General features: G+C 39.3%; 1 protein-coding gene across 1 annotated transcript in view; it reads right to left on the bottom strand.

Annotated features, from left to right (window-relative positions):
- cops5 (COP9 signalosome subunit 5) overlaps positions 1 to 15,066 on the bottom strand; it is a 41,040-nt gene extending 25,974 nt beyond the window's left edge. The window contains exons 1-5 of the mRNA XM_080194132.1: positions 14,566 to 15,066; positions 10,381 to 10,615; positions 6,974 to 7,102; positions 3,872 to 3,937; positions 1,274 to 1,359 (exon numbers count right to left, since the gene is read on the bottom strand). Of these exons, the coding sequence (XP_080050258.1) occupies positions 1,274 to 1,359; positions 3,872 to 3,937; positions 6,974 to 7,102; positions 10,381 to 10,615; positions 14,566 to 14,708 (659 nt within the window). The 5' untranslated portion in view covers positions 14,709 to 15,066. The remainder of the gene's footprint in view (positions 1 to 1,273; positions 1,360 to 3,871; positions 3,938 to 6,973; positions 7,103 to 10,380; positions 10,616 to 14,565) is intronic.
- Between the last annotated feature and the right edge of the window lie 375 nt (positions 15,067 to 15,441).

Raw genomic sequence — 15,441 nt, 5'->3', positions numbered from 1 at the left:
ATTTTTAACCTTCTGATTTAGCCATGGATGGTGTGTTATTCCCCTAATGTCCTTCTTTCTCACTGAAACGTATCTTTGCAAAACATTATGAAATATCTCAAGTGTCAGATACTGCATTTCTTCTGACTTGCTCCTTAACCTATTTCCCCAGTTCACCATAGCAAATAAGTCTTCATAATCTTGTAATTGCCTTCATTTAATTTTAAAACACTAATCTTAGACCCAATCTTCCCTCTCTCAAGTTGAACATGAAGTTTAATCATGTTTTCATTGCTGCTATTTTGAGATGTCTTTCCTAGGTGATCATTAATTAATTCTGCTTCATTGAACACTGCCATTACACTACCACTATCATTAGTCATTAATTGTCCTGAAAACACTTTGAACTTATCTTCCAGGATACCTTTGCCAATCTAATTCATCCAACCTATACGTAAATTAAAATCATGCACGATAATTGCAATGCGTTTATTAGAAGCCCCCTCCCCACAACCAAACTTATTCCACATCTTGATCTTTAAAACGAAGATCAACATTCACTATTATACTGTCATCCTTAAATAACAGAGCAATCCCACCACCCTTTCTTGTGCTTCTGAAATGTCAAGTACCCTTGAATATTCAAGTTCCAGCACTGGTCACATCTCTCTATGGCCATCAGGTTATACACTTTTCTCTGAGCTGACATTTCATCTGTTTTGTTACAAATGCTATGATATAAAGCCTTTAGTTCAGTCATTTTACTATATTTTGCAAATTTCTGCTGTTACACTCTTTAGGTTTGTACATTATCCTTTGCTCTGACATTACCTTTATTGCTTACTTGCTCTCTTGCCATGTCCTTGTCCTCTAATTTATCACATTTTCCCTTCCCCTCACTATTTAGTTTAAAGTTCTCCTGCCACCCTAATTATATGTTTCACCAAAACACTGGTCCCAACACAGTTCAAGTACATCTTGTAGATGAAGAATACAAGTTCTCATTACTCATTTATTTATAGTTGATTCCAGCACACCCTCTGGAGAAACACAAAATCACTTAAAGCAACTTCTGGAGTTCCACATTTAACTGTGATTTGCAACTCCAGAAGTTGCTGTCACTTTCAAAGCAGTAATGTGGTGAATGCTGACAGCTTTGCAATCATCACTACCACAAAATTCTGATGAGTCAGAGGGTACTCTAAAATGCAACATTTATAGGAATTGTGCATTATTCAAGGTTATTATTGAAAAACATATGCACAAGATAAAAACTTCCTAGGTGGTTACTTACTGTTTGCAGTGTACTCCAAAATCCTCTATTTTGTTAAGTGGAATAGTCTGGTATTCTGAAGGACCTTCATCAGGTGGTTTATAACCCTAGAAAATAAAATATGCAATGGAAATATTTTAAAAAGGAAGGTACTCCTTAAATTTGCCAATTTAACTGTTTTTTGATCAATGTTTTTCTATTCTTATATATAGATAAGAAACTGAACTCAAAATTTCTGCTAATTTACGTGAAGTCTAGTAACTACAATTAAAATTAACATACACTTTCACCAGTAAATCTTCAGATGTTTCTCATGGTCAGTCCTTTACCTCTGATTCTTAAGTTGCATTCCAGCTTTCTAATTTTTGTCTCCATTAACTGATGTGATTTCTCTAATTGCTCACCATTCCTAACAGTCTTTCTGCCATGGGATTTTCTCGCTAATGTCTATCCCCAACTCTTTAAGCCATTTCTCTCTTCACTTCACTTTCTATTTCTTAGGAACATCCTTCCACTGCTAGTCTCTGCTTTTTGTGCCCAAGCCAATGTTGTATCCATCTCAGCAGCTCACCTTGGATCCCATATGACTTCACCTTCTCTATCAGCCTGCTATGAGGAACCTTATTGAAAGCTTTATTGAAGTCCTTGTATATAGCATCCGCTGCCCCCTGGTCAATTTTTCTTTCGTCACTTGCTCAAAGAACTCAAATTTGTGAGACACGACCTCCCCTTCACAAAGCCATGCTGCCTATTGCTAATAAGCCTATTCTCTTCCAGATATGAGTACATCCTGTCCCTAAGAATCTTCTCCAATAATTTCCCCACCACTGATATAAGGCCTATCACAGGACTGTAATTTCCCAGATTTTCTCTACTGCCCTTCTTAAACAGAGGAATCATATTTGCTACTCTCCAATCCTCTGGTACCTCACCTGTGGCTAAAGAGGATACAAAGATTTTGGGCAAGACCTCAGCAATTTCTTCCCTCATCTCAGTATTCTGGGATAGACCCTATCTGGCCCTGTGGACTTGTCCACCTTACCATTTCTCCTAGAACGTCAACATCCTCCTTTCTACACTCACCATCCATCACATTCTTATCCTTTGTGATTACTGATGCAAAGTATTCATTCAGGATCTCACCCACCTCATCTGGCTCCCCACACAAATTTCCTCCACTGTCCTTGAGTGGACCTGCCCTTTCCTTAGAAACCTCTTCCTCCTCATATGCATAAAAAATTTACACTGGCATCCCTGGGATTCTCTTTAATCCTGCCTGTTGAGGACATTTCATGGCCCTTTTGCCCTCCTAAGTCCCTGTTTAAGCTCTTTCCTGCCATCTTTGTATTCCTCAAGAGCCTTATCTGGTGTTCGAAGTGGTGTTCCACAAGAATAAAGAATGATTTGGAGGAAAGTGTAGGTTGTCTGATTAGTAAATTTGCAGATGATACAAGAATTGAGGAAGTAGTGGATAGTGAGGAGGACTGTCAGAGGATGTAAGTTAACTGGAGACCTGGGCCAAAAGATGGCAGATGGCATTTAACCTGGACAAACGTAAGGTAATGTGATTTGGAAAGTCTACTGTAGAAGGAAAAAAGTATACTGTAAATGGTAGAGCCCTCAGAAATATTAGCATACAGAAGGATCTAGGCATGTAGATCCACAGTTCCCTGAAGGCGGCAACTCAGGTGGACAAGGTGGTCAAGAAGGCATATGGCATGCTGGCCTTCATTGTTCAGAGCTTTGAGAATTGGAAAATGATGTTGCAGCTGTATAAGGCTTTGGTTAGGCCACATTTGGAGTATTGTGTACTATTCTGGTCACCACACTACCGGAAGAATGTTGATGCATTTGAAAGAGTAGAGATTTACCAGGATGTTGTCTGGTTTGGAACATACGGACTATGAAGAAAGATTGAACGAACTTGGAATATTTGCAGTGAAGCATCGGAGGACGAGGGGAGATCTGGTAGAGGTTTACAAGATGATGACAGGCTTGGATAGAGTGAACAGTCAGAGTTTTTTTTCCCAGGGTTGAAGAGTCAATTACTTGGAGGCAAAGGTTGAGCGAGAGAGGGAAAGTTTAGAAGAGATGTAAGGGGCAAGTTTTTCACACAGGGTGGTGAATGCCTGGAATGCTGCCAGAGGTGGTGGTGGTGGAACTAGATTCTATGACAACGTTCAAGAGGCATCTGAATAGATACATGAATAGGCAGGGAATAGAGGGATGTGGACCACGTAGAGGCAAGAAAATATTAGATTAGAGAGGTATTGTGTTGGCACAGACTTGATGGGCCAAAGGGCCTGTTCCTGTGCTGTACTGTTTGTTCTCTTAGGATGGATGTGGTGTTGGGGTACAGCTTGTAATACTGAATGATTTCTTCTGTCCTGGAACTAGAGTGAGAAAAATTAATCGGAAGAGCTTTTTTAAATTGTTTACTCCATCCTTAAAGTTACAAAGCCAAGCTCAGAATGGACCGGGCAAACCCAAATTCTTGCTTGGTCCAAAACCAAATTCAAATTCCAACTGAATCTAATTCAAGATCTCCACAAGAGAGACAAACAAGATCCAAGCTGACAAGATGCAGCATTGCACCTCAAAATGAGCAGGAAGAGTTACCTTAGGATATGTCCTAAAAGCCCCTAAATTTACTTTCCCAGCAGATATAGTTCGCGTTGGGTCAATCTGAAAAAAAAACACATCTTGATCAGCATAACTTTACAAAATTCTTAACATGGACATCTACAAACCAACAGAAATAATACTTCAATTGCTTTTTTAATAATAACATGTACACCACATAAATAGTCATGTGTGAAGTACTGAATTTAGAGAAGTTCAAAAATTATAGACAAAGTTATGAGTTCACTGTCCTCTAATGCTCCCTTAATCTCTCGCTCTATATAAAACTGCCAAACCAAATTCACCAAACAACCACCCCGCCTCCCCCCTCCCCAGGATCTGGTGGCTATCTCAAATGATCTTGATGCTTCCAGTATATGCTGCATCAATCACATGCAAAAGTAAGAACATGGGGTATGAGGAGGAGTAGAAAATGCAGCCCTGAGTCTGCTTCACCATTCAGTATTATGGATGATTTGTTTGTGGTCTCAGTTCTACTTTGCTGTCTGCCCCTTCATAATGCTGGACTCCCTTGTCTATCAAAAATCTGTCTAAAATAAATTCAATGACCCAGCTTCAGTGCTTTTTGGGGAAGAGAATTCCACATAATAATGACTCTTTGAGAGAACAAAGGGTACCTCACTTCTTTGTAATACCATCCACCCACACTCTTCTTCCATATCCCAACCCCATCTCATCCTTATGCTTTGGAAAATAACAAATTTATTTCCTACTGAACTTTCTGAATCTTAACTGTCCAGTCTTTAGCCCTCCACTCACAACATTGTTGCAGCTGATTTGCTCAAACACCCCCTCACCGTTGATGTATTAGCCCCCAATAAGTGCTTGTTTTTCCCTCAAAACCAAAGAGTTTGAACAGGTATGAACAGGTTTGAACAACGGCTTGAACAGGTATGGTGGATAAATAACTTAGCCGTTCTCGCAAAATTCGTGTAAACACAAAGCATCAGATTGCCTGTATGCTTAAACTGCTCACTGTTCACTATCATTCTGGAAAGCAAAGATACTGCCAGTTGCTTCACCCAAGTGCAAATCATCTGCTTAGGCCCTTCTCCCATGTCTCCTCCACTCTCACCTCAAATGATAAGGGCAAGGAGCTCATTGACTTTTTTGACATTAGAACTTCTGATCAGTTGCCTCTTTCCTCCCTTTCACTTACCCATTCAGTTAACCTTCCTCTAAAGCTCCTTACTGCCCTGAAGTTACATATTAAGTTTATTCTCCATCTCCCTTCATGCTACATCCAATTAGATCTTGCCCTGGAGGCACATACCTGCTCCGTCAACAGAATTCCAACTAAACTGCAAGAACCTAACTTTCCTTCCAAACCCTTATGTTAACTGATAACTGATATTCTTAATGGTTCTGACTCATTAGGTGCTGTCCCTCTTTTCTCCAAATCTACCATCAACAGCCTTCTCCTCAGAAAACCAGCCCTATCATCTTGTGGACTAACATCCCATTTCCAATCTCCCTCTCCAGTCATTGAATATATTGTCACCTCCCAAATCCATGCATATTTTCCCTGGAACTCTGTTTGAATCTATCCAATAAGACTTATGATGCCACAGCAGTAAAGTGGTTCTTAAAGTTGCAATTGACAGCCTACACAATCCCTCATCTTTGCTCCCAACCTGTCTTCAGACTTTGACAGTTGATCCCACAATCCCCAACCAACGTCTTTCCAGCTAGATGGAACTATCCTTGTCTGATTCCATAACAAGATCGGAACAGGAGCAGGCCATTCAACCCTTTGAGCATATCCATCATTCAATGAGATCATGGATGACCTTCTACTCCACTCCTATCCATCAGGAATTGCAGCCAGCTTATCACTCACAATGGTTTCATTTCTCCAGCCATCTCACACAATTTTTCAGATGTCTCGCAAGGATTTATCCTTAGACCCTTCCTACTTCTCACTTAAGTGCATCCCCTAGGCAATATCATCCAAAAATCACAAATTTAGTGTTTCCGTGTATGTCGACAACACCTAGCCACCTAGCTTTAACTTCACCACTGCCATTTCTCCACTATTGTGAAATTATTAAGCTGAGCATTCTAGTGGATGAACAGCAATTTCTTCAAATTAAATTCTATAAAGTCGTTCCTCATGGTGTTATAGATGGAATTTCAGGAGGTAAGAGGTGCAGGTTAGAGTGCAGGTGCAGAAATTTGAGTCATTTGGATTAGATCTGTAGAAGTAACGTGCTGGGCGAATGGGCCTGACTGAAAAGGTTAGGCCTGGTGTCTTCACTGCCAGAATAATTTGTGTCAAGGAGAAAAGTTTAACTTTGTTAGAACCAATATGGTTGGGGAAGGAGAGAAACAATGATAAAACAGAAAGTAAAAATGGCCAAAGAAAAATCAATAAAAGAGGGAGGAGGAATGATAATGAGCAAGACTACTAGCAGCAGGACGTTTAAATTCCATACACATAAATGCACAAAAGTATTTTGTGAATAAAATTGGTTAACCAAAGACATAAATTGCTTTGGTGCAATACAATAACATTAACACAGAATGAGTAAAATTACAGCAAAGAATATTCCAGATTACAAAATATTCAGGAGAGAGAGAAACTATGGGGAAACAAAATGAAGAATATAATTGAAAAAGGAAAGTTTTGAAAGGTATGGGACTAAGTATATACAGATTTAGTGAGCTAAATACTCTTAGGTGTTAATACATTTATAACTATAAATAGTTAAACACAAATCAAATTTTGGATTCCGCAAAGTTGAATAAGATAAACAGAACAGACAAAAGTCCAATTACAATTTAAGTGATGAATGTGAATTATAGATTGTCATTAAAGCTAATTCAATCTGAAGACAGAATGAATGTGATGTGTAGTTTGCTTATTTTGAAATTGCACATTTTGGTACTTTAAAAAAAATCCTGTTAACAGTTATAACGGAAATTGCAACATCTTAGGAAATGTTTTACATTGGTAGCTTCTATTAGAAATGTTCATATTGGATCTCATAATGGTAAAAGTTGGCAGGAAGTGCATGGAGAAAGGATTTTTTATCTATTAAAAGATGTATCTCAGGTAATATAAAATAGGGCACATACCACAACTGCTACAAATGGTTCCTGGAATTGTTGATTTAACATCTGGGTACTAACATCTATTCCTGACAGCCAGCAACCATAACCTGGATGACTGTGATACCAACCAATTGCATTTTCAAGACGTCCAACCTAAGACAATTGGAAAATAAAATTATACATGGATAATTTGAAAAAAAAAGCTTAAATGCACTCTTCAAGCATACAAAAGATACCACAGGTTTTGTTTTAAACTGAAATGCGTCACAACAAAGTAAGCAAATCAGATGTGAGGATTCGTTAGAAACAACTGTTGAAAACAAAACTGCAGATGTTGGAATTTTGAAACAAAAAGACTCAACACATAATTTCTCGCTACCAGTGCTGACTTATGTACTGATATTTCAGGTGTAGACCTTCATCAAACATGAACAGCGTACACCTCAAACGTGAACTTATCAATTAATTCCAGGCGCTGACCAAACTGTAAAAAAAAGTTCAATTGTCTTGTGATTTATAAATAGTTGTTCCATCCATTGCTGTCTTTTAAATATTTTAAACAGTATGACAGCAGGCATCGAATTGAATTGAGTGATAGAGTTCAACTAACGCTTTCAGCTGATGCCAAATAATTCCTGGTTTTGTAACTATTTCTCTACATCAGTTCACTCAGTTCTAATAGTCAGGTTCAGCAACCCCTTTAAACCATATCCCCAAAATGATAGAGCAGCACGCATTGTATAGTTTTTCTTGCTTTTTTTAAACTCAATGTTATTAGTTTAAGTTGAGTTAATTTAAACTCAATGTTATTAGTCATAATTCTTTGTAACTGATTTTTAAAAATTGGTCCCAAAGAGATGTCACAAGTTTAAGAAACATGGCTAAAAACAGACATTTTAGTTCCATCAGCTGTTCGTAAAGCTAAATAGCACCATCTGCTGGCTTACTGAAGCATTTTTTGTTTCTGGTTAAAATAAAATGGGGGCAATTCTCCCAGCTTATTGTGTTGCTCTGCACGAGGCTAATTTAAATATTAAATTTCCCATTTAAACTTTTCCTCCACACTCACACCCCCACTTACCAGGAGTGGTTCATTCCAATGGGACTTACAACAACCCTCTCATCACTTTGCCGATGATTGAGTAGACCGATGGAGTGGTAATTGACTGGCATAGATTTGTCCTGCCTTGTGTGGACAGGACACACTTGAACAATTTTCTACACATCAGGTAGATAGATGCCAGTGTTGTGGCTGTGCTGGAACAGCTTGGCTAGGAGTGCAGTTAATTCTGGGGCACAAGTCTTCAGCACTATTGCTGGAAATATGTCAGCAATATTTCTGATATATTGCTGTCAGAAATATGCAATATCCAATGTTTTCAGCCATTTTGCAGCATCAGTCAGCACCAATTTGCAGTATCCAGTGTTTTCAGCCATTACTAGACATCGCGTGGAGAAATTAGCTGAGGACTGACATTGGTGATGCTGGGAACCTTAGGAAAAGACCAAGATGGATTGTCCACTTAGCAATTCTAGTTGAAGATAGTTGCAAATGCATTGGCCTTGTCTTTTGCACTGATGTGTTGGGCTCCCCATCATTGATAATGGGGATAAGACCACAAGAAATAGGAACAGGAGTTGACCATTCAGCCTTTCAAGCCTGCTCTGCCATTTAGTAAGATCATGGCTCATCTAACACTCACTAACTCCACATTCCTGGCTTCTCTCTGTCACCCTTAATTCCCCCACTGATTTAAAAACTATTGATCTCAGCCTTGTTCAAGGATCGCTCTCCATAACTTCCTGGGGCAAAGAATTTCAAAGATTCACCAATTTGAGAGAAGAAATTCTTCCTCAAATCTTACTTAAATGAGCACTCCCTTATTCTGCAACAATGTCCTCTGTTTTACAGAATCTCATGAGTGAAGCATCTTCCCAAATTTACCTCGTCTAACACTCTAAGAATCTTACATGTTTCAATCGTATCGCCCCTCATTCATCTGAAAACCAAGGAGTAAAGACCCAATTGGTTTAATCTTTCCTCATATGGCAGTTCCTCCAAAGTCAGGATCATCCTAGTAAACTTCTTCTGTACTGTCTCCAATGACAATATATCTTTCCTTAAATAGGGGGTCAAATTTGTAAGCAGTATTGTAACTGTGGTCTCAAGTATCTTGTACAGTTGTAGCTATACCTATTTACTTTTATAATCAAGCCCCCTTGAAATAAAAGCCAGAATTCCATTTGCCTTCTATTACCTTCTGCACCTCTATGCCAATGTTTTGGGTTTCATGAACAACGACCCTCAAGTCTCTTTGTGCTATAGCTTTCTGCAGTCTCTCTCCAATTATACAATAATTCACCTTTTTGTTCTTTCAATCTCAAATTTACCCACACTGAATCTTATTTGCCATTTCTCAGTGCCATTTTGGGATATTTTCAGAGCTTCCTCCTCCAGTTAGTTGTTTAATTTTCCACCACCATTCATGATGGTTGAACTTAGATGTGATTCATTGGTGGAGGGATTGCTTATCTCTATTATACACTGCTTACGTTATTTGGCATGCAAGTAGTCCAGTGCTGTAAATCCATCAGGCTGACACAACGATATACATTGTTTATGTTCAGACCGTACAATCCAAACTGAACCCACAAAATCATAACTCTGAACAAAAGTATCAAGTCCATGTACAGACTTTTGAGAAAGATGAAGTAGATAATTCAATGGATGAATGTAACTATGCTAATGAGTTTTTGTTTTGTTTAAATTCTTACTTTGACAATAGAAATTCCAGTTACCGTGGAGGAAAGCAAAACAAAGTTTCTAAAACTTTTGAGATTTGAGAAAATCCAGTGACCAGACGGGAAATTTGGCAAGAAGAATGCAGAAGGAGAGAGGCAGATGGATAGATCTTTGGGGGAAACTCCCATTCCTCGTGTAGGGTGGGGAAAGGGCCATTGGTAGAGAGACTCTGATTGTGCATGACCTTACTTCTGAGGACTCACTTACTTAAGTGCAAGCCCAAGAATATGATAATGACAGATCACTCAGAACACTTCTACAAGTTTACTAAAGTAGGTTCAGAGTTTACAGCAGTAGTCTCAAAAAATCTTACAATAGTTAAATGCAGATCAAGAAAATGCAGACAGAGAAATTCAAAAAGGAAAAATTGTTAACAAATACTGTGACAAGAATACAATAGGAAGTTATGAAGACAGATGCAAGAGTTATACTAAGATATAAATGGATTCTTTCATTACAAAAGATAGCTTGTGAAGGTCTGGAAATAACTCGTACACATTAGCAATGCACTTTTCAGAGCTTTAAACCGGATTTACAAATCTGAAATTTGCCATTTGAATCTCAGTACTTTAAAAGAAACTGCAATAATTTCACACAGTGGAAAAATCTGTGAAGTTATTTAACATACCTGTTTAGCATTTTCAATATAGGCAGCCATGTATTCATATGCAGCAGCTTGAGCATTGACTCTTGTTTCTGTCCCTTCAACAGGGAGAGCAAAACTGTCCATTATAATCATTGTTTCTCCATCCACTTTTCCTAGCATTAAGCCCATCACTTCCAGATTTCCACCTGACCTGGCATGCATCACCATCTTCAAAAGCGCGAGGGCTGAGATCTTACAATACTTGAAGTAATGATGACTGGAAAAAATGTTACAATAATTTTTTTAAAAAGTGTTTCGTTTTGCTGACAAAGTCACAATGAAGTTCTTGCATTTCTCATTAAAATCTTATGAAACAATGCTTTATACTAGTCGTTACAAAAAATGCAAATGTCAAATGGATGGAATAAAACAAAATCTTGATCACAGAATATATGAAGAGTTATCAATATTATTCAGTGTACTAAATCTATAAAGACTATTTTCAAAATGAAAGCTAAACACCAAAATAGAAATGATAACATTCAGCTGTTATGTAGGTAAAAATATATAAAGGTCCACAAAATAGCAATTTACTGGAAGACAGTCAGTTTTTGGTGATACTGGTTAAGGGAAGAACATCCACCCAATTGGAAGAACTCACTGGTCTGCTTTCAATGCTGTCAGATAAATGAATAGGATGACAGGTAACTAACTTCTCATGCAATGCAGCATTCTGTCAGTGCTGCACTGAAATATCAACTGATGTTCTGTACGTGATCATGGTCAGACAATAGTATTGTCCTCCAATAAATTAGCTATTAGCAGCTAATTAGAAATCCAATCCCCCAAGCTAAATCACAAAAACAGATTATCCATCTCGTTGTTATTTGTATGACCTTGCTGTATGCAAACTGACAGTAGTGATTCCTGCTTTGTAACAACGGCTAAACTTCAAAAACTACATAATTGGCTGTACAGTATTTTGGGAAAAATTGAACTACACTCTAGCACCAACTCACAAGCATCATTTAAGTTATTTAGCAACACCGAGCAGAATACAACTGATCCAAAGGGACACCTCTGCCCCAAGGCCCGCAACATGAAATCACCAACCTTCTGCTGCCCTTTAGATCTTCAGTGCTTCTCCCCAGTCCCCATTACTTGAAGATACCAATCGCAACACTATCTGCCTGGAGCCTCTTTCTTCCTAACTGGGACCTCTTTCCATTCTCTGCCTGGGAGACACCTAAAGAGTATGGCGCTCCACTTCTGATCATATGATCCAGGTTTTCAAATCATTTCCTTTTTGTGCAGGTGCTCTGGCCCATCCACAGCCAAAAAACTACAAATTGTCAAATTGCACGTGCATTGCTTGCTCCCAGTCTGTGCATGCACAAAACTCCCAAGGCCCGTCGTGATTTGGAGTTTCCAGCCACCATTCATGATCAGAAGGCAAGTCGAATCTCATAACAGTGACTATGCTTCAAAGAGAAAAATGGATACTTCAGTTATGCAAATAGATTGGACATTGGTACTGTTTTCCTTGGAAAAAGATGTAATAGAGGCATTCAAAATCATATCTTACTGTGGAAAATAGACCAAAGTTTGTGAAAAAGGATTATTATTGTACTTGGTCACCATTGCAAATTCAGCAGTCTTCAAATAAATGGTATAAAAATATGATTGATTTTGCAGACAGATTAGATGCATCTTAAATTGTGACTTTGTGAGTCTAAATGCACATCATGGAGCTACATTCATATTTATATATAAAAAGTGTATTTTGTATATATCTCAAGTTTCAGGGATTAACAGAAGTGTTGATGCTCCCATTTAGGATTTATCTAATTAGGCAAATTACTAAGAACCGTCCATCATAAACTTGTCGACATACAAATTTCAAGAACAAGCCAAAGAAGAAGAGCAATTAGGGCTGTTTCGTGGTATGTCAGATTGTTGGGGCTTAGACATCCCTATAATCATTATCATACACATACCTATTTTTTAAATCATTGGGCGAGTTACTATAAGGCAAACTTATTTTCTCATTAGGCTTGAATGACTTCCTGTACCTACGAAGAACAATACAACACAGGAACAGGCCCCTCCAGCCCACCAAGCCTGCGCCGATCACACTGTCCTTTTTAGACCAACCACCTATATCCCTTCATTCTCCGCCTATTCATGTGCCTATCCAGATAAGTCATAAATGTTGCTAATGTGTATGCCTCAACTACCTCACTTGGCAGTGCATTCCAGGCCCCCATCACCTTGTGTGTGAAAAATTCCCTCCCACACATCTCTATTGAACCTTTCCCCCCGCCACCACCTTGAACTTGTGTCCCCTTGTAATTGTAATTTCTGCCCTGGGAAAAAGCTTCCAACTGCCCCTCAATTTTATACACTTCTTTCAGGTTACCCCTCAGCCTCCGTCTTTCCAGGGAGAACAATCCCAGTTTATTTAATCTCTCCTCACAGGTAAAACCCTCCTTAACAGGTAACATTCTGGTAAACCTTTTCTGTATTCCCTCCAAAGCCTCCATGTCTTTCTGGCAGTATGGCGACCAGAATTGGACACAGTACTCCAAATGTGGCCTAACGTTTTATGTAACTGTAACATAATTTGCCAACTTTTATACTCAATGCCCCAGCTGACGAAAGCAAGCATGACATATGCTTTCTTCACCACCTGTGCTTGCCACTTTTAAGGATCTGTACTCCCAATTATCTGTCTGTGTGTGTCTATGCGCCTGATGGTTCTGCCATTTATTTTAAAGCTCCCACCTGAATTGGATCTACTAAAATGCATCATCTTGCATTTATCTGGATTAAATTCCATTTAGAATCTATACAGTACAGGAAGGGGCCATTTGGCCCATCAAGTCTACACTGACCACAATCCCACCCAGGCCCTATCCCCATATCCCTACATATTTACCCACTAATCCCACTAACCTATGTATCTCAGGACACCAAGGGGCAATTTTAGCATGGCCAATCAACCTGACCCGCACATCTTTGGACTGTGGGAGGAAACCGGAGCACCCTGAGGGAACCCATGCAGACACGAGGAGAATGTGCAAACTCCACACAGATAATGACCCAAGCCAGGAATCGAACCCAGGTCCCTGGAGCTGTGAAGCAGCTGTGCTAACCACTGTGCTGCCATGCTGCCCCGTTTGCCATTTATCCACATAATTTTCCAGCCTCTTGATATCCTGCTGTATTCTCTGACAACCTTCATCACTATCTGCAACTCCAGCAATCTTAGGATCATCTGCAAACTTGCTAATCAGACCAGCTACGTTTTCTTCCAAGTCATTTATATATTACAGAGTTCCCTGCAGAACACCACCTGTGAATACTATACCTTCAGTGTTCACATTTAGTGGAAATGATTTAAATAAACATACAGCATAATCACAGATTGCAATGTTAACCTGGTACGTGAATAAGCAGAGTGGTAAATTGAGACATTAGTGCAAGTAGGAACTTAGTGCAAGGCAGAATCAGATGGCCATTTTTGTCTTTTCATTCACAACTCCTCAGGTAATGTCCAAATGCAGTGTGTACAATCTACAAGATCCATTGCAGGAACTCATCAGAGCTCCTTAAACAGCATTTTCTAAACCCATGAAAATGACAATCTAGAAGGACAAAGGCAGCAGATATGTAATAATACCACCGCGAACTGTATGTTCCCCATAAACTGCCACAGTTCAAGAAAGCAACTTAGCATCACCTTCTCAAGGGCAATTAGGGATGGACAATAAGTCCACATACTTTAAATGATTTTTAAAAAATCATATGAAACAGCAGAGCAGGCTGGAGGCACACCACAGCCCAGAGGCACACCACAGCCCAATTATCATCCTTCTGTTCTTACACACATATTACCAGCCAATAAAAGTAGTCTGCTATGTATACAATCAGTCCTGTAGCATCAAAAGTTAAATAAATTTAACTTGCACATATACTGTACAGAAAACAGCACATACTAAATTGCACACTCTGGCTGCAATAAAATTACATTATCCCTTTGCCCCAAAGTACTGTCCAAAAAAACTCTTTCTGAACAAGTTACATTTACTGGGATTGCTGTTTCTTGATGTATTTAAGCCTCTATAATGATGTAACAAAGGTCGGGCCTGAGGTCTCAATGGCTGCTCTTTTTCAAATATTAATCTTGTCTGAAGTAATAGCAACGATTCAAATATTTAGACTTACTCTTTAGTCCAGGGTTTAGCTGCGAGGATCTCCTGCTGTTGTTTTTTGTCGTATTTGTAGATCTCATCGATACTCTGAACTTCCTGCATGTTATTCGCCAGCTCCCAAGTCTTCTGGGCGACATTACCACTCACACCAGCCATTTCCTCCCACCTAAATATCCCCTTCACTCGGCACCGCGACAACAGCTTCTGTCATTCAACGCCGCACCTCCTCACCGGTTTCAATATTAACTTAAAATAACAACCAGGCCGACAGCGGCCTCAGGCCAGTCCCAGGCCCAGCGGCACCAGCTGCGACTCCGCAACAACCTACTAGCGCACAGAAGGCGGGGGGGAAAAGCAAAAAAAAAATCACGATCAAAGAACACCAAGTCAACTAACTCATAAATGTCGTTAACAACTGATTCTCAAAGCATTGTGTTCTTCTCTTAATTTAACACCAGGAACAGAAAGAAATCTGGTTCTGAAGCCTCCTGAGCCGTCAGGGAGCTGTGCGTCCTCTAGAGGAAGATAATGGAATAACCAGCAGACAGGGCAATGGGTCTTTTCAATGGCTGATACCCATTGGATACCGAGAAGAAATGCCACTGTGACTATTGGGTTACACAACAATCAACTTAAAGAATTCAAGCATGTACAAAAGTAACACGCATTTTTAAAAGTTGGAATGCTATCAAGTATTGCTGAAAAAATACATATTGCCAAAGCTCTCCATTTTGCGCTCATCTGGGCATATCAGTGTCGGGGAAACAGTGACTTTATGACGTATCAGAAGAGGGTGCTGACTGGTTGGCAAGTGGAGTCTGATTGGTAGACGCATTGCCAGGGAGAATGCACCAGATGATGGTGACTGACAGTTAACTGATAAGTATTA

The sequence above is a fragment of the Carcharhinus amblyrhynchos genome, chromosome 8 (genome assembly GCF_965287045.1).
Source record: "Carcharhinus amblyrhynchos chromosome 8, sCarAmb.v2.hapA, whole genome shotgun sequence".
In the NCBI taxonomy this organism is placed as follows: domain Eukaryota; kingdom Metazoa; phylum Chordata; class Chondrichthyes; order Carcharhiniformes; family Carcharhinidae; genus Carcharhinus; species Carcharhinus amblyrhynchos.
This window is presented reverse-complemented; position numbering and strand designations above follow the sequence as displayed.